Raw genomic sequence first — 27,119 nt, forward strand, 5'->3', positions numbered from 1 at the left:
TGGCTGTGAACGAAAAGTGACCCATGTGGTAAATGATGAATTTGGCCCAAATTCGGGCCACCTTTGGTTGACATAAGGTATTGCTTTGGCTTACTTGTGGCCCAGAACTGGCAAACAGGAGCAGACTGCACAAGTGCCATCATTCCACGCTGTATGTGGGCCGAATGACAGTGTGATAGTGGGACAGTCTGGGCCAAATCTGGTCAAAAACTATTTTGCGACGTGGGATCTGCTTCACGTCTTCCACCTCCGTCACTCACCAACAATAGACAGGATGACCACCACCACGTCGAAAATATTCCAGCCGTTGGTGAAGTAATAGTGGCGAAGGGCAAAGAGCTTAAGCAGGAACTCTGTGGTGAAGACTACAATGAAGATGAAGTTGACCCAGTAGAGGACGTTCTCCGTATCGTCCGACTGATCGTCTGTTTCCACCATCATGGTGACCATGTTGAGGCAGATCAGTATCATGATGGAGATGTCGAAAACCTGCTGCGTCACGAAGTCAAACACCATTCCCTGGATCATGTTCTGTGAGGTGAGAGGAGACAAAGAGGGATGAACTCGAGATTTACGGAGGTTTTAACCAATATGTTGAATAATCTGAACACTTGGTCAAAAGTGGGCACCCCAAGGAAACAACATACTGTACCTGTGGTCGAGGAATAGGCTTTTGCGGCTTTTTAGACCCCAGTTTTTTCATGGCGTTGTAGTACTTCTTCTGTTCCTCTGTCATGAAGATGTCCTGACCTCCAAAGTAACGGGATAAACAGAGATTTGGTTATAATCATATTCTACACTTTCAAGAAGAAACCCTGGGAGCAAAATATGAGATTAGGAGACAGAACGGTTCTTATCTTTTTCTTTTGCTGGTTGAAGTTGTCAATGATCACACCAATGAAGAGGTTGAGGGTGAAGAAGGAGCCGAATATGATGAAAACCACAAAGTAGATGTACATGTAGATGTTGACTTCGTAGTCTGGTTGGTCTTCCACCTGAGAGGGAGAGACCATGTTAAAGTTACGGTTTTATTTTATTAACAGAAAGACATAGTCTCTTGTGACATGCACATTTTTATTTTCTTGCCATAAGCTGGTTTTGAGCTGAAATGGTCAAAATAAATCTCAAAGATTTCCCCCAAATGCTGAGCTGTTCCTTTAAGACCTTCTCACTGACAATCTGACATATTCAGATATAGCCAGTGAGCATTAAAATATTTATTGAAGAAGCAATGACGATACCTCTCTGGAATCCACAGCCGCGTACATAATGTCCATCCAGCCTTTGAACGTGGCCTTTCAAAAGAGAAACATAACTGAATACATTTGTAGAAACAGAATAACAAATAATAATACCAGGAAAATTCTCAATAGAAATCAAAGAATAATCAAACTCAAACCGAAACTGATGCATGTCCTGTGGTAGAGCTTGTTCATGGAAAGACATAAGTGGATGGGGAAAAGGGCGTGGAGAAACATACATCTATAAACAATAACTATGGACGATAGAAAGCCTCGGTGTACTGTGAAAGTAAATGGAATTTGAAGCAGCAAAAGAAAACATTAAAGTGCATTGGAAATGAGAGAAGGAAGCAAGTGAAACAAAGAAATGGCGTAATAGAGGAGAGGAGGAGTGACACTCTCACCACTTGCAGCAGGGCGAGGTAGCCGGCGCCCACATTGTCAAAGTTGATCTTGACGTTCTTCCACCTGACCTCAGTAAAGTTTTGCTGAATGAGGGCCTCACACTGGGTCTTGTTGTTGACCACGTCAACTGAGAAGTATTCCTCGGACGTCTGATTGAAACAGTAGTAGTACTTGCCCGCAAACAGGTTGACCCCCATGATACTGAAAATCAGCCAAAAGATGAGGCAAACCAGCAACACATTCATAATGGAAGGGATGGCACCCACCAAGGCGTTGACTACCACCTAGACCAGACCAGGGGAGACAGGATATGACAGTGTGAGAACCAGGAAACAACAGCTTCTCATTCAACCCCTCCAATAAAAGACACTACATATTGTTATGGCGTTACACTCTGTACTTAGATGAACTATTGAGCCATTTGTTACATGTGGCATTAAGAGCAGCAGCTCTATTATAGTTTCGTGTTGCCAAAAATAAGCCCTGCACACCACTGTGATGTACATAGTGAAGTGTGGGGCATTAATGGGAGGGGAGTGCTGTGTAAGTCTAATTAGAGCAGCGCTGATGTGACTCTGCTCTTTCATCTGTTGTAGCATGTGGGTGGAGATGCTTAAGGGATACACACACACACACACACACACACACACACACACAAATAACCATTTTAAAGAGAATCATACGTTTATGATGTAAAATGCACAATTCACCACTAATACATGTTTACATAAAACACAAAGTTTTTTTTTTTTATTATAAGTTACGATTCCAGCCACTTCCAGACCACTATAACGCTGTACTCTCTGTTATAAGCAGTATTTAAACATGAGGTAGACAGTTACCAAAAAAAGAAATAACAGACATTGTGAGTATATTTATATTGTGAGTTACTGTAGCCTAAAAATTGTACACCTTACAGCATATTGCATTGTTAGTATTTTTTTCCTGGTATTGGTTCAAATGTGCGCATGTACAACACACGCACACACACACACACACACACACACACACACACACCTCCCATTAGAGAATTGTTGTAAGAAATGTCATATTTTTTGTTTGTTTGTATAAAACTGATTTCTATGTGTTTACTTTATAAAAGCTTACAGCATTAAAAAGTAAAAACTTGATCACCAGTGTTTGCCATACCACTATGAAGTGTCCACCCCAACCTTAGACAGCCAATATTCTTAATCTTACTGATCCTTTTCTATAACTATCCCACATGAAACAATATCACACTACAGCAGTTTAAAAAAAATAAAGCTATAATTCCCACAACCACCCCAAAATCTATTCCTGTCTATCGATCCAATCTGGTTTTCCCATAGCTTAATCATTGCCAGTAATAAGCTCAGCACATAGTGAACCGCTCAGTACCAGTATTAGGCAGGCCGACCAGCAGCTCTCAGGCAGACAGCTGAGCATGCATGTCTTTAGCAGACTCGTTTTGTGGAGCCATATTCCCTCCTCATTACACACAGACAGGGAGGAGCTCCAGAGCAGGATTCTCTCAGCGTGTGCACAAACTGACTGGTGGTGAACGTTCAATCATAAATTGATCGTGCCGCGCACAGTGAGGACCACTGTTCCAGTGTCTCTTTGAAAAACGCGTAAAATGCTAAGAGGAAATAAATTAGGGATCATTTTCCAAATATGATTTACATCCTTCCCACGTCGTGTTGCCATCGCACTCGCTGAGAGAATGGCTCTTTGCTCGATCTGAGGTACAATTGAACCGCTTTTTAAAAATTCAGCGTTTTAAAAAAAGGAATTGGGCCATGCTGAGTGGAATGCATTCTCAGAAAGAGGGAAAATGGCTTTCAAAAATGCATAAAGGGCATCGGCAGTTGTATAACATGCGTGTTACATGGCATTGTGCGATCTCAAGATCCGCTCAAATCAATAAATAAATGAATAGAGAAATGTGTGGATAGAGAGATAGCGGCTAAAGAGATAAAGGCTGAAGCTTTGTTTGTACGTCTGACGAGCCATTCTGATATTTACGTGGGTTCCATGGGAGTCTGACAAACGTCTACAGCACAATATAAGATTTGTCGCCGAAAACATTTTGTCTATTATATATCGTGGCCATTGAAGTGATTGGGTGAAGTTTGAATCCAAAGGCCTCAGGTTGAGTTAAGTCGTTAATGGCTGATAAAGATGATTGTGATTTTCAAATCTTTGGGTGGAACTTAAGCTTTAGTAGTTTCGTCAGGAAGACGGAGGTTTTTCTGGAGCTACGATGGCTAGACATGGTGTCATTCCTGTACAATGCATTGCTCGCAAAAAAGTATAGGACCGAGAATACAAAGCAGCGTTAAGAGAAAGAAGGCAAAGTATAAGAACAGCCCATATTCATTGCATGTTAAGCAGTGCAATGTTCCCGCTGAAGCTGCGCCGCCCGCTCGGCGCTGTTGAGCTGCGTTGACCTCTGCGATGCGAAAAACTCAACCAGCGGGGACGTTTTAACTTCTCATCATTCTAACTCTCCAGAATCTCTTTCATACAGTGTCATCTCTCCATTCATGTTCTTCCCTGTTCATTTATTTATTGATTGACCTCAAATTCTTTTTTCCCGTTTTTCAGTTCAAAACAAAACGGTAACTCAATTGATGAACATAGACATTATACTAAAGATTATTGATACAGCAGGATTGAGATTCCTCTGTTTGTTTTCCTTTGCATTACTTGGCCACCCTCACCTCATACACCAAGTGAATGAGGTCATTCATAGGGGAAATAGGTATTTCATATATTTGCACTCTATTGAAGCAAATGTGCCATAAGTTCCAACCCCAAAAATGACATCATCTCACTGACAGGTCTATTTCCCTTTCCAAAATTAACAATCAACCCTGCAAGATTCAATTGAAACGTTCATGACAACATCCATAAAGCTTATCCAGGGCCTAAAAGAATTGATGTCGGCTCATACGCAACGGCATCACCTTTTAGTCACTGGATATCTGGTATGAATAAGTCTTCACTGTGAGTCCAATTTAAATATTAAATTTGTTCACCATCAATCCACCCACTAGATGATTACACATATTCTCCTTCCTCTGCTGGTCTGTCATTTTTGGGACATGCTAAAGTGAGGCGACACATTTTCTGTTTAGGGTTGAGAGTGTTGTCCTAACGCAGTAGTGCCAGTCAACCTATGGGCCACCACCCACCCAGACCCAGCACTCAAAGTCAGAGCTTAACTGGGGCCCATTGTTGCCTCCCAGTTTCACTTCCCGTGGGACTGGAAGGCAACAGGAAGCCAGGGCCTGCTGTATGCGCTACAGTATGCGGTGCCATGACATGACAGCAGTAATGCCTTGTGTGAAATGGCAGCCTGGCATATTTGCTAAGCTTCTGCCTGCGTTCCCAATGGGAGGCAATAACAATGAACTGTTTCATATGGACAATGTTCAAAAATAAATTTGCAGTAATAATCTGCCCCCAGAGTTGGGGCTGTTAGCAGATCAGGATGGCGCTGACACTGGCAGAAACTTAACAAATACTTTCCTCCCAAAGCCACAGCACAGAGTGTGTGTGGTTTCTGTCTCAGTCCCTGATGCAGAAAGATCCTGGACAAGCAGGAGAGAGTGTGGTGACCCTCCAGCGGTCCAGCCCAGCTGAACCGGGTCGAGGTGGAGTGAGTAGTGGAGGGATAAGGGGGTTGCGGGGGAAGAGGAGGGGGATGAAGAGGAGGAGGGGTGGGTGCACATGTGGGGCTGAGGGGAGGTGGGGACATTATGAGGTGAAGAGGAGGAGGAGGAGGAGGAGGCTCAAACTAGAAGACAAGTCAACCAGTCCAAGAGCAGTGAGAGGTTAAAGAGAATGAGACAGAGAGAAGAGGAGAGAGAGAGAAGAGGAGAGAGAGAGACAGGAGGGACTACGGGTGACAACAACCAGGCGCAAACTATCGTTACCACCATTCACAGGGACAACCAATCAGATCTACGTATTTTAGGAGCAGACGGCTGAAGCAACCAGAGGTTACTGTGATAAATAAGACAGGTTCCTCCGAGCGGTTGTTTGGCAGCCGCCTTGCATGCACAGCTTTGGGTGTGACATGGTCGGGCTGAGGTTTTGGTGGCGATCCCGCAAACTCCACCCCCCCCAGTTCCTGCTGGTTGTTCTCGATGCCCGGATGCCCAAATGTATTGAGAGATGATGTGAGCTGGGAAGGGGGTTAGGTTGTTATGGGAGCGGAGGGTGGGGGTTGGGGGGTTATGGGAGCGGGGGTGTCTCAATTGAAAGCAGTGGTTGAAAATCAGGCCAAATGAAGAACTAATTGTTGGTTCGGATGCTCTACATGAGATGGCATGTAAGTCTGGTTAGCGTTTACCAATATCACATTCACTTTGTCCAATCAGGAGGAAACAAAGTAAGATGAGGTAACTTCTGGTTTGTCACTTGTGTGATGAGGCAGCTTTGTGAAAGATATTTCTGTTTGCGTCATGTTTTTTTTTTTTTATTATAATGAAACAAATAATTTTGTATATTTTGGTTTGTTTAAGAAATTCAATTGAAATGCATGTTATTCTGCTGGCAATATTACTTCACTGTTACTTTACTCAGTCTCCCAGCTGCATCATGACTTGTTCTCTGGCTCTAACAAAAAGGCATGGTACAGGATTGCGCATAGAAAGGTGACTTCTTGGCTTTTCATTTCCTTGTTTTAAAAACAATCCCCCCAATATTATGGAGTTTCTTTTTTTTTTTTTTTTTTTAATCCTCTTAGTTTGTTTTCAGATCAGTTCTAGCATGCTTTAAACTGTTGAATGGGCATGCGGAAGGATCAGCTGCTTAGCTTTGGATCTTACCCTCATCCCTTCAAAACGTGACAAGGCTCTGAGGGGTCTCAAGGCCCTTAGTGTCCTGAGTGATTTAATGGGCCCTAGATCGGAGTAGCCCAGCGCATTAGCTACAAGGCTGACTATAGACACCTACACAAAAACAGAGAAGCAAAAGAGGTTCCAAACTGTTAGAAGTGAGAATATTCACTCGGGAAGAGAGACGGCCCTGGCATACGTGGAGAGTTGCTTGACATACACACATAAATCTATGCATGTATATACATGTATAATATTGCATTTATACATGTATATACACTGAGAGAGAAGGTCAATGTTTAGTATAGGTTTTATGTGCGTAGTATTTTTTAGTAGCAGTAGGCCATAGGGATTGTTTGTCTGTTATTTTGGGGCAGTTGACGAGATGTGAAAAGTCCTTTGTACCTGCAAAAGAATTTGTGGTTGAGAGAGAAAGAGAGGAGATAGAGACATAAGACTCAAATATAGGGTAAATTAGGCAGAGAAGAGTGCTACATGATTTAGTAAAGATACAAGCGAAGGGACCGGGAGAGGAAGAGGAGTTGGGGGGAAGGGAAGGAGAGAGGTTACCCTGATAAAAACCCAACAGACTTGAGAGCCTTACCCTTGCCCCTCTAACATTGTCTCTCCATGTCGCTCTCGGGCTGAGGCATAAAATCCCATATAATCTAAGACAGACAAACTAACGGAACCTAAGAGAAAGAATACAAGTAAACATGTACAGGTATGTCATTTTGCCATTTTTCCGTCTCATCAGACATCAAATCAAACTTGTCACACAGCATTAAGAATCGATTAGGAGAGCCACAGTCACATGAACCACGCACAAGAGACAGGGATGGAGGTTAAAGGGGAGACCGGATATAGTTCTTAGCACTGGATAGCACTAGAAGGACAAAAATACGCAAGAGTACAGTCGAGTTACACACAGTTAACAACAGTTCACAATAACACAACCTCAAAGAAACTGGTGCAGCTCCTCTCACGTCCCGCAGCAGCCACCGAGGATATTTCTGCAGCCAAAGAACACTTCATGGTGTGTTATCATAAGTGAAAAACAGTCACTAAGTCCTTCAGTGGAGTTATTATGTCACAAAACTCGACACACACCCATTGTCAGTGCCACTGTAAACGTACAGGGCTTTTATCACCATAATGATTCAAAGCCAAATTCGGCATAGTGGCCTGAGTTATTCCCCCATGTGTCTGGTCCATGGAGCTGGTCTAAGCTGAACACATATGTATTGCATCATTAACAGTGGAGGAAATGGACGATGTAGAACATGGTCAGTAAGCTGCACTTATGTTCTTTGACGTGTGGTATGTGGTGAAGGATTGACTTGGCCTTGGTGAAGTCACCCCAAGTGTGCCAAGCAGGCGGTCAGCAGTACAGAGAAGATTTGTAAAGAAGTATGCTTTGGCTGAATGCAGGTTGTTTGAAATGAAAAATGCAATTGCGTTAGAATAATCCTCCAAATCTTATAAATTCAGGTGAATAGAAAGAATTTGTCAAAGTGCACATTCACCAGAGTATTTCATCCTTAGGGATTTTCCCCCTTTTTTTTCCTGACTGTAATTTTCTCAGTCTGGATGCTGGAGGGACTGAAACAGGAGGAATACCAGTTCCTTACAAATAGGGAGAAATATCAACGGTGAACACATGTGAAAGCACCTCCAATCAGCCACCGACACAACCGGTCAAACTCATCGCAAGAAGTACACAACATCCAAAGCTTACCAAAGTCACGGAGGGAGGATTGTAACAGGCAAAATCTTCATTTTACTGATGCCATTATCAACATTTCAGCCACTTAGGAGAGGAATATGTCAAAACTATAAAAAGAGCAGCAGGAAAGGTGGCAGTCTAGATTCAGACTTCTTAAGATAAATGTTGGACACTGTTCAAACATCAGGTCCGGGACGTCCTTGTGGGGTTTTTATTTAGATTCTGCTGAGATTCCTCCATGTACTTACTCTTTGGCACAAAGCCCCTATTTAAATCAATAACCTCGCCCCTTGAATAACTGTTCTGGCAGGTAGACAGTCAAATAAAGATTTTGCCTTGCGCTACACTACAGTGTTTGGGGTTATTGTCACCTTCAGCCTGACCCCTTGGAGAGCCCCCCTTTTTGGGGTCCCTGGCCTCCAGCCCCCCGCTGGGCCAGCTGTGCAGTAGCGGCCTCAGCGCCTCAGCGTCCTCTCACAGAGCTCTGCAAGGCAAGGCCAATGACATCTGGGGCTGTGATCCCATGATGACGACAGCACAAACCAGAGCCTCACAGAAATAAAACAAACTAAAAACAAAGGGAAAAACACAACAAAACAATGATAATAACCTGAGTGAAAAAGAAAGATGAATGGAGTATGACATCTATCAGCCTCATGCTCACCTACCCTGACTACGTTGTCATTACTTTAAAAGCTCATTTAAGATACATAGTGATTCTTATTTCTACATTGTAAGAAAATGTTAAAAGTAAGTTCTCCAGCGATGACGCCGCAAACTATAACACTTAACTCTCTAACTTTACATTTCTTGCCCCTGACATTTAGGCAATATATAACACAATACCAAAACATCATTATAATGAAAATCAGGAAGACACAAATCAAATGGATGTCAGAAAGATATAACACAAGGAAAAATGAGGAGGAAAACGCTCAAACAGAGAGTCAGGCACATCCACACTCAAAATACAGGCCGGTTTAATGATGGTGTCCCCCCCTTTTCTGAGTCCATGGCAATGGTTTGACCCAACAACACAGGACGGCAGAGGCACAACACAACCCAGTGTCATCATGCACGAGTTGTTTGCTTTTTCCTGGAGGGGGAGCGCAAGTGAAGACCAAACTTACCGCTGGCCGCCTGTCACCCACCATCATTACATCTCAGCAAGCACAATATCACCACATTCCTGAGGTTACACTTTCAAGAGGGCACGAGAGGAGGACGAGGAGAGAAGGGAGGGAGGGACAGGGACGGACGTAGCTCTTTGTTGGAGGTGTAGTGCCCTGCTCTGTCTAAAGTGTCGGGCTCGAGATCAACACCTACACATGGAGGGAGTCACGGCAATAACCAGAATCATACCAGTGTGCTATGATTGTTATTGCCACAAGCTGTGTGTGTGTGTATGTGTCAAACTTTAAATCATAAATAAAAAAAAGTGTGTGCTGTTCCTTAAGAAACAGAACTTAGAGTATGTGTAATTTTAACTCATACAAACTGTATACATGTAATAATAATGTAATAATAATGTAATAATAAAGTAATAATCATTTGTGCACATAATCTGTGGTGTGTAAAAAGTTTGTTGCTGCAGGGGGTTGGGTCATAGGAGCTCGTAAAGAATCAACATGGCAACCTCTGGCCATTGATCGGAGTCCATTCACGGTTATTGGCGGAGGTGGTGGACACTGCGGAGAGGTGGTTAGCTCAAGGAGAAAGTCAGAAGTCAGGGAAATTCTTACTCTAATCATGTCATATTCAAATTCTGTATATGGAAATGATCCCCTCCCTGCCCCAAATTAGAATCTCACTGATTCTCAGTGAGATTCCAAATATTAAAATTAGATTCAATGGTGGTAACACAGTATAAGTTTCAGTGTAAAAAGAATAGAATGAAGAATTATCCCTGTTCTGCTCTTTCAAACTTGATTGACACAAGGAGCAGAGAAGTCCACACATAGAGAGAGAGGACAAAGGCACATATCAAACATTGTACAGGTCAGAGACACAGGTAAAGTCACCTTTACAGAGACACATCTGTGGCACGTCCCACCGCTCTGAGAGAAACTTGAATATGCTTGAAATAATTATTGTCTCTTATTAATTGGCTCATTCTCATTTTTGGTGGCGTCCATACTCAAATAATTGTGTATTTCAATTTTCTTCCCAGCAGAAATAAGTTTTACAGAGCAGACTTTTTTTTAACCTACATGGAAACAGACTGAGCGGTTTCATGCTTGTGACACAGCAATAGTTGTGTTTGGATTCACAAGCAAATAATTATTCTACATATTCAAGCATCTCAGGGGGATCAACCAAGTAAAAAGAGGGATTGTTGCTTGATGGAGACGTAAAAGGTGACACGGGCATGTGTTTATTTCAAATGGACAGACTGTAGTGCAGTCATGTAAGACACTGTCCTTATAGCATGAGTAAACAACATGTGCACAACATGCCCTCTCACCCAACGCACGCCACGAAGCAGGTATTCAGTTTATACCCTAACCACACCCTACACACAACAATAGGGCAACAGCTACATGCAGTTTTAGCAACATCAAAGCCTGTATCTGCATATCTTGAAATTAGCATTAGCATCGCTGTTAAATTGACTGAATAAATATATATAAATATATTTTTACCAGGGTGTGGTTGAGGACCAAGTGGCCGCTCTTCTGCTCTATAGTCTACGACACTCTCAGTCTAATACATTGAGGAAGCAGGAGCTGGACTTACATCCACAATGAAGAAGTCCAGCCAGCACCAGGCGTTGGTGAAGTACTTGACAAAACCGTAGGCGACCCACTTCAGCAACATCTCCAGGATGAAGATGTAGGTGAAAACCCTGTCGGCGTACTCCAGAATGATCCGAATGGTCTTCCTCTGCTCGATGTACACGTCCTCAAAGGCCTGCGGAGGAACAGGAACAACTGCTGTCAGCCGCGGTGACGGCAGCAAAAAGAAATATTGCACCTGATGATTTATAATTCTGCTAATGAAACTGCGTACAGTGCCGCGGCTCACTCAGGGCTGGTCACAAATGATGAGTTACAAGAAAGACATATCTTTTCTGTGTGAAATGAGTCCAGAGTGAATGTGGAGGTGCAGCAGTCTCTGCTCTTATTTGACATGGTTAAAAACAAGGCCTCACTCAATCTCCTGAAACAGATCCCGTGTTTGATAAATGGTGCGGTCCATTAATCACTGACGCCCCCTCCCCCCAACAGAGCAGCTCGGAGTCTGAACAACCAAACTGACTGCACCACCCACTGAACAGCTCCTCCACTGTTTGGATTCTATCGGCTCCATGAATTGTGTGCCTCAGAGGATGCTTACCAGGGCGCCACTGCTGAGGAGGATCATGAAGATGATGAGGGTTTCAAACCAGTTGTGCTCCACAATCAGGAAGCAGGTTTTTCTCAGGAACCACCAGGGCTTCCCCCAGCCCACGTTGATCGGAACGTCACAGCACTTATACTTTGCCACGCAACCTGCAGACACACAGGAGAAGAGACGACATTCATTAAGATGAGTTAAATTAAGATGTAGATTCCATTCCTGTGCTCAAGTGTATCCCCCCCCCTCACTACCTTAGTGTGCACTCTGAATCCTGTGTATTATTTTTGAATGAGTCATGTAGTAGATGTTGCTGGGGTCAAGTAGCAACACAGATATTCATTTGTCGCATTTTTTTCTAAACAAATTTGACAAATAAATTTGCGTAAAATCTCTGAACAACAATTAGTTGCCACAGATGCAGCATTCAGCTGCATCTGTGGCAACTAAAGGTCTTTCTCTTTTTCGCTCTCTCCCTCTCTGTCACTATCCATTGCCCTGCCACCCTGTCATTTCCATGGAGAATCTCTGTTTTTAGGAGTAGAGGTAATGGGTGTTACAGGAGCAGTGGTCTCACCATCTGTCCAGCAGGCCTCTGGTTCCAAGTATTCCTCCACCGGCTCCACTACCACCTCCTCCACCACATCTGGCTTGATGTCGATGGTGCTGCCCTCTGACGAGCTGGTGTCATCCAGCTGCAGAGATGCGGATATACATATATATACACATGCACACACACACACAAACAGAAACATGGGGAAAGTTTTAGTGATTCAGAAACATTTCTGGTTTCATTGCAAACTTAAGAATTACTCATGGAGCCTTCTGGACCTTTTAGGAAATGTAAATATCACATTATCTCCAATTTGCGTTTCCTCAGTCTAAAAAAAAAACTCAAGAAGTATTTGATCTCTTGAAATGGGCACCATAACAACCCTGAACATCACATATCATCCTCATGAACACTGAAATGAAATATCAGATGGCAGATGGTCTGCTCTGAAAGTTTTCTAAATGCAATTTGTCAAGAGAGATACATCAGCAGATATCCATTTCATCCGTGCTCAGGCCACTCTGAAGAAGACTCTATAGAGTAATGGAGTTACATTAGGGCCTGAGCAGTCCAGAGTAGCAGCCACGCCCATAGTGTTATTGTCCTGAGAGAGGAAATTGCACGTAGCTGAAGATGATAACAACAAAAACAACAACACGTGTCATCTTGGAGGAAAAAGTACAAATTTATTTTGTAAGTGCTTGGAAAACATTGATTTACTGTTAAAAGCTGGAAGTGGATAATATACATCTGACTGACCTCTTTGCTGTTCTCATTTTCCGACTCGCTACTGAAGTCCTCCGTGTTGAGGTTCTCAAAGTCGGACTCTCCCACAGCTATGGGCACGCAGACGGTCAGATTTGGGTTGTGGATGAAAGACATGTGGTCCTCGTCGATCATGTACTTCCCCACGCTGCTGCCTATACCGCTAGTGGTGCCGTTGCCGTTCTTGGCGTAGTCCAGGTCGCGGTTGATGTCCACCCCAGTGTGATTAGCGATGCAGTTCAGCTTCTTGTCGTACATGTCGTCCAAAGGCTTCTGCTCATCCTCCATCGGTGGTTTCTTTAGCAGGGTGGCCATCAGTATCCGCATCTTCACTTTTATCCATGCGATCCCTACCTTTATGCGCTTGACTGAAATCTGCAGGTTGTTGGGCTCGCCGTCATCATCTGTCGCAGCCAAGTTGTCGGCGCTGAACGAGCTCAGCAACAAGGCAAGGAACAAGTTCAACACCTTCGGACAAAGAATAAGAAATCGGTGACCTAATATTGTGTAGGTCTTTGACCACGATATAATTAGTTAAAGGTAGCTGGGGAGCCAACAGTCGGCCCAACGTGGACACTCACCACCAGGTTGCCGATGACCATGACCATCATGAAGACGAGGAGGCACATGCCCTGGCCCGCCACTTCCATGCAGTCCCACATGGTCTCGATCCACTCGCCGCACAGCACCCGGAAGACGATCAGGAAGGAGTGGAAGAAGTCGTTCATGTGCCAGCGGGGCAGCTCACATTCCTTGGCTATCTTGCACACACAGTCTTTGTAGCTCTTACCAAACAGCTGCATGCCCACCACAGCAAAGATGAAGACGATAATGGCCAGCACCAGAGTCAAGTTCCCGAGGGCTCCCACCGAGTTACCAATGATCTTGATCAGCATGTTGAGGGTTGGCCATGACTTGGCCAGCTTAAACACTCTCAGCTGAAGTTGAGCGGGTGGAAAGAATAAATAGGATATGATTAAGATACAAACCTCATAAGCTAAGATGCCAACTATACAACTATCTGAGGGAAGTGCAAGAGGGAAAATTTACCAATCGGAATGACCGCAGCACAGACAGGCCTTCGACATCAGCCAGAGCCAGCTCCACTAAACTCAGCGTCACAATGAATCCATCAAAACAGTTCCAGGCTTCCTGGAAGTAGTAATATGGATCCATAGCAACCAGCTTGAAAAGCATCTCCCCTGCAAAGATCCCCGTGAAAACCTGGCAAGGAGGAAAGAGAACAGATTTCAGTAAAAGATCACATTGGAGATTTCTTTTCTCTGATCCATTAACTGATTTATACATTATATATGTCCAAAATAATGATGAAGATTTACATATTTAAACATGTAAATCCATCACTGTATCAAATATCCCAAATGTTAATTAATATTAATGTATAACATCCAGTCATTTGTGTGTGTGTGTGTGTGTGTGTGTGTGTGTGTGTGTGTGTGTGTGTGTGTGTGTGTGTGTGTGTGTGTGTGTGTGTGTGTGACATCTGCTCTGTACTCAGTAAGGATGAAATGGCAGTTCTGTGGCCTCTAAACACCTATAATAAATTACTGAGGGTTATCCTCAATCATAGACCCCACATAATGTAATATACACTGACACTGTAAATGTGTGTAAGATTTGTGTGTGTGTGTGTGTGTGTGTGTGTGTGTGTGTGTGTGTGTGTGTGTGTGTGTGTGTGTGTGATGATGACTCATATTGCATCAAGGTGACCTAGAAAAATATCCACCTGAGCCCCGATTGGCAATTTCTGATAAGTGATCCTAGAGCAGGACTAGTAAATAACACATTTCTGTCCCTCTAAATGTAAATATACACACTTGCACATACTCACACGTGACTCCATGTCTTCAGGAGACATTGCATTAGCTTACATTCATTTTGTAAAGACTTACTCAAACTCTAACCATAACCTTAAAACATGTCTTCACCTCAAAATGTAATGATCTGCATCATTGATCTTTTCCCTAAACGGAATACAAGTCCCCATAATATGTTAACAGATGTAGGTCCCCACAACAATCGCAATACCTAGAATATGCACACACACACACACACACACACACACACACACACACAGAGTGGGTGGCTGTCTCATCTGTAGCATCTTGTTTTGGGAAGCTGACGCAACATATTTCAACATCTGTGACACTGAAAAATAAAACAAAAGTCATCGTGTGCCAGGACTCGGATTTACTCAGGTTCCCTAAAATGCCTTAAGTGAAAACAGGCAGGTTGAGTTATCCGAGCCACGATTCAGGCACCATTTTAGAGCAGCTCATCGATCAGCCTCCATGAAATATTAATGCCGGCCTCCCACCCGTCATCCAACCAGCGGAGAGAGCCAGGCCGGTTCCACTGAAGCAAACATCAGCTCCACTTCGCCAGAGTGGAGATGGAGAAAGACAGATAGAAGGAGAAGAAAGGGAACATGTGTATGTGAAGAATCGAGAAACACATGGATTCAGAGAAGCAGCAGGGGGGTTTGGGAGGGCTTTTTTTTTCTCCCTTTCAACTCTGAATCGGCAATGAAAAACACGCCAATTACGGCCCCAAAAATAACGCCTCTCTAAGAGCAGCTGAGGAGAAGCAGAGGAAATACTTTAGGACTGAATCCGATTAAAAATAAAGGAACAAAAAGATTGCCACTCACCAGATTGCCCACAGACAGCATGTGCTCAAAGTCGGGGGTCATGGGGTAGTGCTCCATGGCCATGAAGAGGGTGTTGAGGACGATGCAGATGGTGATGGCTAAATCCACGAAGGGGTCCATGACTATCAGGTTCACAATCTCCTTGATCTTAATCCAATTGGGGGAGCACTCCCAGATCAGGAATGTGTTAGAAAACTTATACCAGCAAGGCGGACACTTGCGCTGAGACTCCTCCAGTTCTGAAGACATAGCGCGGACCACACATCAAATCCAAACATACTGGCGTGCTTAAGCATACCGCATGCAATGGTATCAAATGATAGAAAAAAATTGTATGCATTGTATGTATCTGGTACTGTTCGATATGCAAAGCAGATAAGCAGGAAATTCATGTCAAAACTAATCAACCAATGAGAGCAGCCCTAGTTAAAGAATAATGAGAGAGCAGGTTAAATAGCTGGGTTAAAGTGGCAGTACCCTCCACTAGTGTGTTGGTAATGACGCTCATGACACTGTTGGCCCGCTCTTTCCGCCCAAAGGAGGTATTGAGCTGGTCCACAGACACCATCAGGGAGCCCGACAGCTTCTTCTTCACCTCAACCTCAGTAGTCGGCTGTCAGGGGGAGAGGAAGAATCAAGCACCCATGGAGAGGACATGAACACCATCCCCCTTCACCACCGGTGGCCGGCGGAGGGAAGTGCACAACAGCATTGGCAGGAAAAAGTAGTCAGATTGTTGGGGGGTCGTGGGCAAATGTTTTATTCTTTTCTATCTCAATGCTGGTTTCAAGGAAGATGTGTGTATGCTGTAAATGCATGCAGGTCTCAGCCAAAGTGGGAGCAGTGGTCTAGGGCAACTTGACCTAATTGTGTTTGAACATAATTAGCTCCTTCCGATTAAATAATAAATGGATTGTGAGAAACTGTGCAAGGAGAACTGCTTCTGCATGAGTGCATTTTCAGTCCTGTCATGCAATAATGGAGGCTTTGCTGCCATTGCAATATAATCATTAGGTTATTTTACAAAATGTCTCCCAAATCTGGCCATCTGAATCTGTCACTTGCAAAGTGATGCTACTGTATCTTCCTACTTTGAAACCACACAACTTATATTGCAACCATCAAGTCAAGAGCATTGTAAAGAGATCATAATGGAGGCAGATAGTTCAGAGCCATCCAGTTGACATGCACGAGCATGCTCCAAGTCAAAGAGAAGGAGAGGAAATAACAAACATCATAGTCATTGTTCTACTCGTCTATGTCATGCTTGTTGTAAACTAGGGTTTGAATCTACCATGCTAACTAGAATGAGACACGACTAATTCACTAATGTTGACCAGGGAGAGTTTGGAAAAGAGGAAAAGACAGACAAGGACAGCAGCCCTCCTTTGTTTCTTAAATTACATCATGATTATTATTATCAGTGCCTGATAGGATGGTGTGTTTTGCTTGTGTATCTGCTCTGGGATATTATCTGTGTAATAGGGAAGCAGATAAAATGTCTGTGGCTCTACAGTGCTGGTCCCCTCTGCTTCATCCGCCTCCTACTGTAGATCTACCCACACAGGCGAGCAGAGGAGCTGGATTCCTGGAGGAGGAACACATCAACACACTGGAGCACGTTAACTCATCATTATATGCTGTTTGCTAACAAAAACGATCTTTCATTACTTGACTGTGTGAAACAGGAACTTGATGACATCCCACGCATAAAGTTGTGAATTAAATCTTAAACAGGGGTTTGATGTAGGTGTCGAAATCAAACGGGGAAGCCTTATAGGATTGTGTGTTTTGGAAGAATGTGCAATTTGATGTGAACATATTCAAAACATTGACATTCACTGTTCGAAATCAAACAACAAAATTGCCTGGAAGTCACTGATAGACCCAGTTCCACTAACCTATGGAATGCAAGGGTTGGCTAAAGTATAATCACTGTAAAATGTAATTATTTCTCCATCCTTTGTCTACTGTTGGAGGGCAGCATACACTGCAGGGGCTGGGGGAGGGGGAGGGCGCGAGTGCTTAGCCAAGAGATACATACGGACTTGCAAAGATGACAGAGTAGAGGATAGAGAGCCAGAAAGAAAAGGAAACGGACGAGAGGGGGGGCCATGCCTAGATAGGTCTACTCATTGACTTCCTTACACTGTCGTCAGTAGCTGCCTTATCTATTTTCACCTCAGGCAGAAGGCGTCCACCGGGCCCAGGGCCGATGAGCGACACCACGCCATTGCAATCCACCGTGCTGTTCCTCTTGCCGTGGAAGCCGCTGTAGCTGTTCCGCCGGTACGGGCTGAACAGGGAGCCCCGGCGCTCCTCGCACTCCTCGACCGTGCTGTGCTCATCGTCGGCGAACTCGTTCTCTGAACCCACGTCCTTGTTGCGCCCCTTGAAACTGAAGATGCTGCTCTTACTGTTGTGGCGGGACAGGAACGGCGAGCCGGGTATGCTGAGTAGGGACTGGAGATGAGGAGGAAGAGACGTGGAGGAGAGGAGAGGAGACATTTATGCAGCCCAAGGTGTTTTGTGGATTACATTTGATTGCACCATCATTTTTTGATACTGTTTGTCATCAGTTCTTGGGGTCACGATGAAAGGCAACATCTGTGGGAAATTTAATGCAAGCAGGACGCTTTCCCCCGGGGAGGAATATTCCGCCGGAGCAATCACGTGTCTTGACAAACATGACAGAAATACATAATTAGGTCAGCGATATCCTACACTGTCAAGGTCACACACACACACACACACACACACACACACACACACACACACACACACACACACACACACACACAGGACAGGGATACAGGCAGCTGAAACTACATGGAGACAAACATGAGTCATGACAACATCAATCTGTGCTGCCGCTCGTATTGATCCGAACATTATTATTATGTCCACACACAGGCCCATGCAACTGAAATCACATTTTATGACAGCAGCCTGTGCAGATGATGAACGTTCAGCAAAATCTATGTACTGTGGTTTTCCCACTTGTGTTGCATGAGGCCCGGATGCCTTTGTTAACTTGTTTGGTGAATACAAAACACGCAAAATATAAGAGCCGGTGTACTGTAGGTGCTGGTGAGGCCTAAACAAAGCAGCAGCATTGCTCCCTCTGAAACATTCATGTAATCACTGTGAATAATTCAGGACCTGGACATGTGCTGCTAAATCTCTGGCCACTATATGCTCCCCTGTACGTGAGCTCAGGCAACACCACATTGTACAGCAGCTGCACTCTCTATCTGAAATATACCTGTGCAGCCGCATCATTCACTGACATCTCCATCCTATTCATAGAGATAAGAAGAACTTTGAGTCTAATTCTGGGGCTCTGTAGTTATAGACTGGTTTGCTCTCGTTTCTATTTTACATAAATAATTATCACGGAGTCTCATGTCGAACCTATAGTGATGTCTAGACATGCATATAGCTCACAGGTCTGGTTCTGATATTTTTGCATGCAAGATTTTTGCCACCGACTATGGAGGAAAATACAATTACCTCAACCAAGGAGGTTTTGTTTTTGCCGCAGTCCATTTGTTTGTTGCTTGGTTTGTATATTTGTTTGTGAGCAGGATTACGTAAAAACAACAGAACCAATTTCCCTGGAATTTTGTGGACGGGGGATGCATGACCAAAAGAGAACCCCCATTAAATGTGGTGCAGATATGGATCAGGGGTTGGATCCATTTTCACTTTCTTTAATATTGTGGGATAGGTTTTTTCCCATAAAAATAAATGTGTTTGTTTAGGAGAAGGATATCTATGAGATCTGTGAGATTTGGTGCCGATTCAACAAAAAATCTGGATGACAATTTTGTAATGAAAATTAAAAAAAAGAGAGAAGTTTTCCTAACCTGGTTCATAATGGAAGACTTTCGACCCAGCCGGTTATCAGGGAAACGGAAGCGGCTCCTCTTGCTGCCGTCATCTGACTCTGACTTGACAAACTTCTCGCTGTCGCCTTTCTCCTTATCCTGCTCTTTCTGCCGCCATTTCTTCTTACGGTTGCGACGCTCTTTGGCGCTCTTGGAGCTGAGTTTCGACATCTCAGAGGAGCTGCACGAGAGACGCCCCCCTCCGTCATCCTCTACCGCATCCTCTGACACTGTGCCTGCAGAGGTTGCCATGGCAGCAGTCTGCAAAGACAAACACGTGGATAGATTGAGAGCAATGATATCACATGGCTCCGGAATCATTGCAGCCTCAACCCTGCAGAGGACTGACCTGGGCGTCCTCCTGCTGTCTCTTGAGCTGATCCAGCATGGCCTTGAATTCCTCCTCCTTACGAATGGCCTCCTCCATGGTGGCCTGGTTCTGCTCCTCATAAGCCATGGCCACCACAGCCAGGATGAGATTCACCAAGTAGAAAGATCCCACAAAGATCACCAGCACAAAGAAGATCATGTAGGTCTTCCCCGCCGCCCTCAGAGTCTGTTCAGAGGCAGTGCAGCCAAGGAGGAGAAAGAGAAGAGCAGAGACGCCAATGACATCTGATACGTGACCGAAACACCTGTGTCACACTCACAATGACTCATCAGAAATATGCAGAAATGTAGACACAGTTTAACTGGGCTGGGGACAAGAGGACAAAATGGCCTGATGGGGCATTTCTCTTGGCATCAGAAATGACCTCAGCATAAATGTTGCTTCCTCTGGACAGTAGATTCAGCGAGGGAACACAAGCACGGCTACACTGGAACGCTTATTTCCCTGTTTCATTCCCTGCGCTCATCAACATTCTCAGCATGAGCCCAAGGTTGAGTTGTTCATCAGGGAGAGCCATGAGATATGCATTTTTGACCTACTTTCATATGCACACTATACCAGCCAGTGCACAGCCAAAACATGTTCTAGGGGCTGGGATGTTTTCCCCAGTGTAGACGATAAGTGAGGAACCTGATGCTACAGAGGCCCAGCGGAAGAAATGAGAACACACTTGAAGAAAACTCGCTCTCTTGATGTAAAAACACAGCAGGTATGCAGGTATATTACAGTTTTGATTCACTGAGGCATCTAAGAGGTTTTTAGCATCACAAAATACACACAAAATTTAAATAAAATTTTCCCAAATCATCAGTTCCCCTCTTCTAAAGGTGAACCAGGGTCTTCTGGGAGCAGAGCAAAAAACGAAAAGACTTCCTGGGATTAAGAAAAGAAATTCCCTCACACATTTTGCATGACGTTTGTGGGCTGGTAAAAATAATCACAGAGGATAAATGTATGGACGACAGGAGCCTATAGACTCGGCCATATCACATTCATTTCTGAACATGAAAGCCTAAACACAACTTCACAATCATGTCTCCAATGATTTAACACACAAAAACAGTGAGAGCCTGTCGTTCTGTAGCTGGAAGCTGAATTTCTAAGATGGGACCATAAATAGCAGTCGGGGTGCTCCCATCAGGTCTCATCTCCCTCATTGGCCGTTCTGTAATCCTGAGCTGTTAATATTTCATGCTTTCTTCTTTCCACTCGGCCTCCATATGTGGAGGCAGGAGTGTCTCCACCATTTCAGAGGAGTCTCTGTAGGAGCAGGCTCACGTACTGGACGGCAGCGGCCAGGCCACAGTATGTGCGGGCAAGGAAAGTCAAAGGGGGATTAGAGAACTACAGAGGCAGAATTATCCTCTGTTTGTGTGAGAGGTGCAGTTAAAGTATGTTTATCAACTGTGTCAATCAGTGGAGGAGCAGGAGTTCGGTAATTCTGAACAAACAGGAATTCTAGCATAAATGTACAGACAAAGATTTACTTCATTTTGTATTTTTTATCTCAACCTCTCAGTCAGAATATGAAACCAATGAAACATTAATTTAATAAAAAAATGTAAGGTCTACATAATTTTAGTAGTGCAGCTTCAGCAAATGATTATTTTCATAATCAATTAAACTATTAGTTTAATAATCTAAACAATGTATTTAAAGAGTCATAAAATACTAGAGTTTGCTCATTATAGATAGTGATATTTTCCACTGGGTTTGTGGGGCTTGTGGACACTTGGATGACACCACAGGAGCAGTATGGAGGCATGTTATGTTAATTCAGTTGTTTTTTTACGTCTGAAGAAGCGGTCACGATTTACTTCAATTGTATTGTATTTGGCTGCAACGCTGTTTACCCCTGAAACTCCAAAAGTGTTTTGTGGACTCAAACATTTCACCCACCCCTCCATCGGCATAGTGGTGAGTGGATAATGAGGGGATTTTCATTTTTCGGTGAACTATCCCTTTAACATCTTTGCGAAATAAACTATTTACTGTGATTAATCAACTATTTATATGCAGTAATATTTGAGGACTGATATGTGACGTATATAGGCATCCTGTTAAAAAATGTAAACTTGTTGACCCATCATCCTCACCAGCATGTAGAGGTTTTCCCAGAAGTCCTGTGTCATGAGTCGGAAGAGAGCCAGGAAGGCCCAGCCGAAGCTGTCAAAGCTGGTGTAGCCATAGTTCGGATTCCTCCCAGCTTTCATGCATGTGAAGCCCTCCGGGCAGCGGCTGTGAGTTGGGGTGGAGAGAGAGAGAGAGAGAGAGAGAGAGAGAGAGAGAGAGAGAGAGAGAGAGAGAGAGAGAGAAGAGGGCACCCAGCCCAAAAATGACTCAGCGTTATTTACTTCGAATGTGATCTGACTACAGGCAGATAGAAGAGCTACAGCAGGTCTTGGATCAGCAGCGTTCAGAGGAGGCAACTCACCCAGAGTCGGAGCTGTTCCCACAGAGAAGAGCGTCTAACTGGCCAGGCAGGAAGTAGAAGTTGGCTGCAGAAAAATAACAAACAGCCATTATGAGTCATTTCACATTCTGTCGCAGCTTCACTTGTTTATCCTGCAAAGGTCTGAAAATCCATTCAGTCCAATTTTACTTCGCTCACACGTCTTCAGTTTAGCGCATTTCGAAACCATTCTTTTTGTCTGTCCGGGGCCAAAACGACATATTGTGTTCTCCTTCCAGCATATGGGCTGACTCATACTCCTCGAGTGATGCCAGCTCACCATTGGCAAAGCCCTGCCTCCACTTACTGTCGTTCATGATGTACTCTTTCCAGTCAAAGCCCTTGGTGCTGCTGGACATGTAGTTCTCGGTGATGTTGATCGGCCAGACCACACACTTGTGCCGCAAGTTGCCCATGAAGAGCTGGAGGCCGATGAGGGCGAAGACGCTCAGGCAGAAGACGGTCAGGATCATCACATCCGAGAGCTTCTTCACAGACTGGATCAGGGCGCCGACGATGGTCTTCAGTCCTGGAGGCGTTCACACATACACGTACACAAACAATGCAGGTGATGCAGGAGCTGCTGATGCCCCAGTTATGAATTGAATCTCTGGCATGTCAACTAGGAATTATCTTTAAAATACTGCTAATATGCTAACATGCTAATCCCTTTTAGGGATCTATTACTGGGTAATATAAAGTTTTTACTGGAGTGGCAACACTATCCTGCTTTTACATAAAATATACATAAATATAGTATCTTACATTCTCATTAAATTTATTAATTATCAATGTAATAATATATCTACATCTAAATCTAACTGTGTGATATGTGCAGGGGATCATTTGTATGGATCAAATTGATAAGTAAATTGAAGAATAGGTAGTAATACATTTTGCACAAAACTGACAGATTACGTACATAACATCTCTAGGAACAAAACAAACAGGAAATATTTACGAGCCTTCCCACTCTTTTCAGATTTATCCAGAGAGGAAAAGATTGCAACATGGTCGAATTAAAACTACTGGCTTTTTCGCTGCCAGAATGAAAAGAGGGGGAAGACTGTAGAAAAGTGAAAGGAAATCTGTTAAGAAGAGAGCACAGCAGCACAACGAGGGGCCATGAGGGGGACAGAGGCACAGGCAGGGGGAGGGGGGAGTGGAAACCACATGCAGGTCATTTAAACTCCAAGGCTGAACAGGAGCAATTCAATGCCAGTGCCAGTGTGTGGGCACTTTCTTGAACTGTCTTGTATAAGGTGTCATTGGAAAAGCACTGACTCCCCATACCGCGACCCTGCAGTCTGTCTCATCCACCGTTTCACTTAAGACAAAACCCGTTTACCTTGCAGACTGGCCTCCTCTGGCTGTGTTCACCTGGCTCCACGAGGAACTCAAACATGGAAGCAGGACGACCCACTTTATGTGTTTGGCCTCTACAGGTACAGTGGGCCTTATCTAGCTGTACATATTGTATCGACTTGTATAATATGCTCTTTAAGCTTGCACATTCACATGATCTCGGTAAAAGCTCTATTAGCTTGGAAAAGTCGAGTAAGACAACTTTACACAGTAAGTTAAAATATCAGTTGTGAGGTAATTATATTAAAACACCTATAACTTGTTCAGATATGAAAGTATGCCCTCCACAGCACATTAGATACTGTTAGCTTCATTAAAACTACATATAAATTAAATTACTATAAAAGCTAAACATTTCTCCACTCCACCGCTACAGGACTTGATGATTTATTGTAAAAGAAATATTTTTGACTTTTTGGAAAATATGCTAATTCACTCTCAGGCAGAGAGATGGATTGGGATCAGGCCAATCAGGCCTGTCCATTAAATATAAACCTACAGTCAAGCTTAGCCTAACACTAAATCCACTGACCAGCAGCTCTACAGCTCACTACATCCATTGATCTGTCTAATCTTTATAAAACACAGAAGAGTGTAAAACAACAGTTTACGGAGTATTTTGTGCCGGACCACCCCCACATAGCAAAACATTTTGGGCCCAGATTTGGCCCAGACCGAACACTGTCATCCAGCCCACATGCTGTGTGCAATCATGGCACCTCGTCGGTCCACACCTGTTTGCCAGATATGGGCCACAAGTAAGCCGTACCAATACCACCCGTCAACCAAAGGTGGCCCGAATTTGTTTTGTGCTATTTGGGGCATATTCACCATTTATCACAAAGGCCACTAGGTTTACATCCAGTTTACACCTTGCCTAGAGCACTGCATGTTTGTTTTGGGATATTTGGGCCACATTTGCTATTGCAAAAGTGCCCAGCTTCAGGCTCATATCCATTTTGTACAGGCCAGAAGTGCTGCATCATTGCCTGAAGTGGCCCACATCCATAAGCTATATGAGCCTGGCAACAAGTGTTGTCAATTAAGTGACTTTCACTCGAGATTTAGCAACTTTAAAGGCCCGTTGGCAACGGCAAGAGAGCCTACCAATAAATCCTGTTGGGCCTTTGCTCCTCTCCATTAAAGACAGTCACTAATGTTGGTCAATGTGCTCTCATGTGGCTCTTCAGACCGACTGTGTTCGCTGAGCGGAAGATAGCAGTTGACCAAATTGCAGGTCAACAATATGTGTCAGAATAAAACATTGTAATCCTTAGTTTTAGTTCTAATGTATTTAACTGACCTATTTAAGTTAAACTTGCTTTTCTCTCACAGTTTACAAGAATGCGTTTATTCAAATGAATCCTGAATTCACGGTTCTTTAGTCTAGCAGTCTAAACAACAGCGGTCATGAAATATTGAGAAATCAGAGGTAGATTCAGATTCATACTGATGTGATAACATCACAGAAATAATACTGATATTTCAAAGTTAGTTAGACTCAGTTTGGTTTGGCTTTTTTTTGTATTTATGCAAAAAGCTTTGTTGTGACATCACAAACTTTTGCCACTTTCTTTCAGAAATAATTGGAAACACAGCTTGCAGAGCTAAGAAATTGTCCGACACATATGGTAACCCCAATAAAACTGCTTTTTTACACTTCTGTTTTGTTTTTTTGCTAGTAGATGGATGGCATCAATGTTCTCATTTAAGTTTCCACCAGAAAATAAACAGATTTCCCCAAATGATCCCCTTATCTTTGCACATTACACACTAAATGTGTGGTTCCTTTAAGTGAGCACGACATCTGTTCAACATCCTCTATCAATAGATAGATAGATAGATGTGTGGTCAGTGTCACTCACAAAGGTCAATAGGTCATTCAACCATCCCATCTGCGTCCCCAGCCTCTAGAATAAGAGCACACTTTTTTCTGTGTGGTATACCATTCAAGTAGGTCGTAAAAAGAGAGAGAAAGAAAATCAATAACCAAACTAAAAACAAAAGAGGGCAAATCAAACTTTCAATGCCATTTGTCAGCCAAGCTCTTGTTAGGCTACTATTGTAAAAAGCAAGTGACTGAAAAGCATCATGCAGCATAAGAGATATGTTCACAAACTAGGCTTGGCAGTCTTCATACATAAATAACGGGTGTATTCTTCTCTCTAAGAGCTATGCCATTTCTCATGGGAACATCAACATACACCAGGTTGGTTTTTGAGCCCAAAAAACATGGGATCTCCTAACTCCAATTCAATCACTGGTTGTAAATGTGCAACAAAATTATTGATCCTTTAATTTCACTTGCACATTCGTTTTGTAATGGAACAACTAGAGGGATTGCAGGGCAAATTTGAGAAGCATTAATCTATTCTTAGCTGACGCGTATGTGTAACACCTGATTCTGTCGACAATTTTATTTAATACGAAAAAGGTGATTTTGTCAATGTGGAAGCTGGTGACAGGAATGGGTTAAAGCTATTTGTACAGAGAAACACAGCTGCCTTGGAAAGGAGCCTTGTAATGAGAGTGCTAGTGGGGCAGAAGAGAGTGCAGACACTTTGGATGGCCCTAGAGGAGACTGCAAAGCCTATCAAAAATGTATTAGTACCATTTTTGATAATTTTGGAGGAAAAATAAATCAAAAAATGGTTGTCTCCAATTCTTCAGTTGTTGCTTAAATCATAATCGTAATCATAATAATAGTGAGTAGAAAAGAAAGGGTGAGAGGATCAGCCTTAGTGTTTAAACTGAGTCTCACCTGGAATGACAGAGATAGTTTTCAATGCTCGGAGAACTCTGAATGTTCTCAGCGCAGATACATTGCCCAGGTCCACAAACTCTGTTATATATCTGAAATAGGGGAAGGATCACACACAGAACAAACACGATGACAAAAACCACACACGCCAAGAGCACAACACCACCGAACCAGGAGGAAAACGACGCCACTCACAGAGCCTGTCCACTGAGGAGAAGGGTGGAAGGTAAAAGGAAAGAAAGACACACACACCTAACACCGACCCCGCCCCCACCGTACCCGCCCCATCCTGTCTTACCTGGAATTACAGAAATAGTTTTCAATGCCCTCAACACCCTGAACGTGCGCAGAGCTGAGACATTGCCTAGGTTTACAAACTCTGTTATATACCTGCAGGATCAAACCACAGTTACGACAGCTTGTTATTTACATGAAGATATGAGGTGAAAAGATAAAGTTACACACAGACGGGTTACGTGACAGCTCTACGAACAGTTAAGATGTCGTGTTTTACAAGGTGCGGATGGTTTCTGGGTATGTATTTGCTCAAATGGAGGCAGCTAAATCTGTGGTATAAACTATGTGACATGGGGTCGACAGCAGGAAATACTGGGCCTTAAATTGGATGCTGCAGACTCCGGCAGATTAAGAGAGGATAGGTGAATGAAAAGGAGAGTTAGAAAACGAGAAGAGGACAAGTCAGATGAGATTGGATGAGTCTTGTCAGGGAGGCC

The 27,119-nt window shown here is 43.6% G+C and overlaps 1 protein-coding gene across 4 annotated transcripts in view; it reads right to left on the minus strand.

The window, feature by feature from the left end:
* scn8aa (sodium channel, voltage gated, type VIII, alpha subunit a) overlaps positions 1-27,119 on the minus strand; it is a 44,443-nt gene that overhangs the window by 5,658 nt on the left and 11,666 nt on the right. For 2 of the 4 annotated variants that reach the window (XM_035159492.2, XM_047340350.1), the window contains exons 6-26: positions 26,386-26,477; positions 22,567-22,788; positions 22,242-22,305; positions 21,904-22,045; positions 19,766-19,972; positions 19,396-19,677; positions 17,708-17,989; positions 16,004-16,139; positions 15,527-15,765; positions 13,906-14,079; positions 13,437-13,793; positions 12,850-13,323; positions 12,115-12,232; positions 11,538-11,692; positions 10,938-11,111; positions 6,467-6,589; positions 1,646-1,930; positions 1,242-1,295; positions 858-995; positions 653-757; positions 261-531 (exon numbers count right to left, since the gene is read on the minus strand). In XM_035159492.2, the coding sequence (XP_035015383.1) occupies positions 261-531; positions 653-757; positions 858-995; positions 1,242-1,295; positions 1,646-1,930; positions 6,467-6,589; positions 10,938-11,111; positions 11,538-11,692; positions 12,115-12,232; positions 12,850-13,323; positions 13,437-13,793; positions 13,906-14,079; positions 15,527-15,765; positions 16,004-16,139; positions 17,708-17,989; positions 19,396-19,677; positions 19,766-19,972; positions 21,904-22,045; positions 22,242-22,305; positions 22,567-22,788; positions 26,386-26,477 (4,094 nt within the window). Of the gene's footprint in view, positions 1-260; positions 532-652; positions 758-857; positions 996-1,241; positions 1,296-1,645; positions 1,931-6,466; positions 6,590-10,937; positions 11,112-11,537; positions 11,693-12,114; positions 12,233-12,849; positions 13,324-13,436; positions 13,794-13,905; positions 14,080-15,526; positions 15,766-16,003; positions 16,140-17,674; positions 17,990-19,395; positions 19,678-19,765; positions 19,973-21,903; positions 22,046-22,241; positions 22,306-22,566; positions 22,789-26,385; positions 26,478-26,683; positions 26,776-27,119 lie in introns of all 4 variants that reach the window. The other 2 variants (XM_035159493.2, XM_035159490.2) reach the window with 2 other exon arrangements.

This window comes from Hippoglossus stenolepis, chromosome 6, assembly GCF_022539355.2.
Source record: "Hippoglossus stenolepis isolate QCI-W04-F060 chromosome 6, HSTE1.2, whole genome shotgun sequence".
NCBI lineage: Eukaryota > Metazoa > Chordata > Actinopteri > Pleuronectiformes > Pleuronectidae > Hippoglossus > Hippoglossus stenolepis.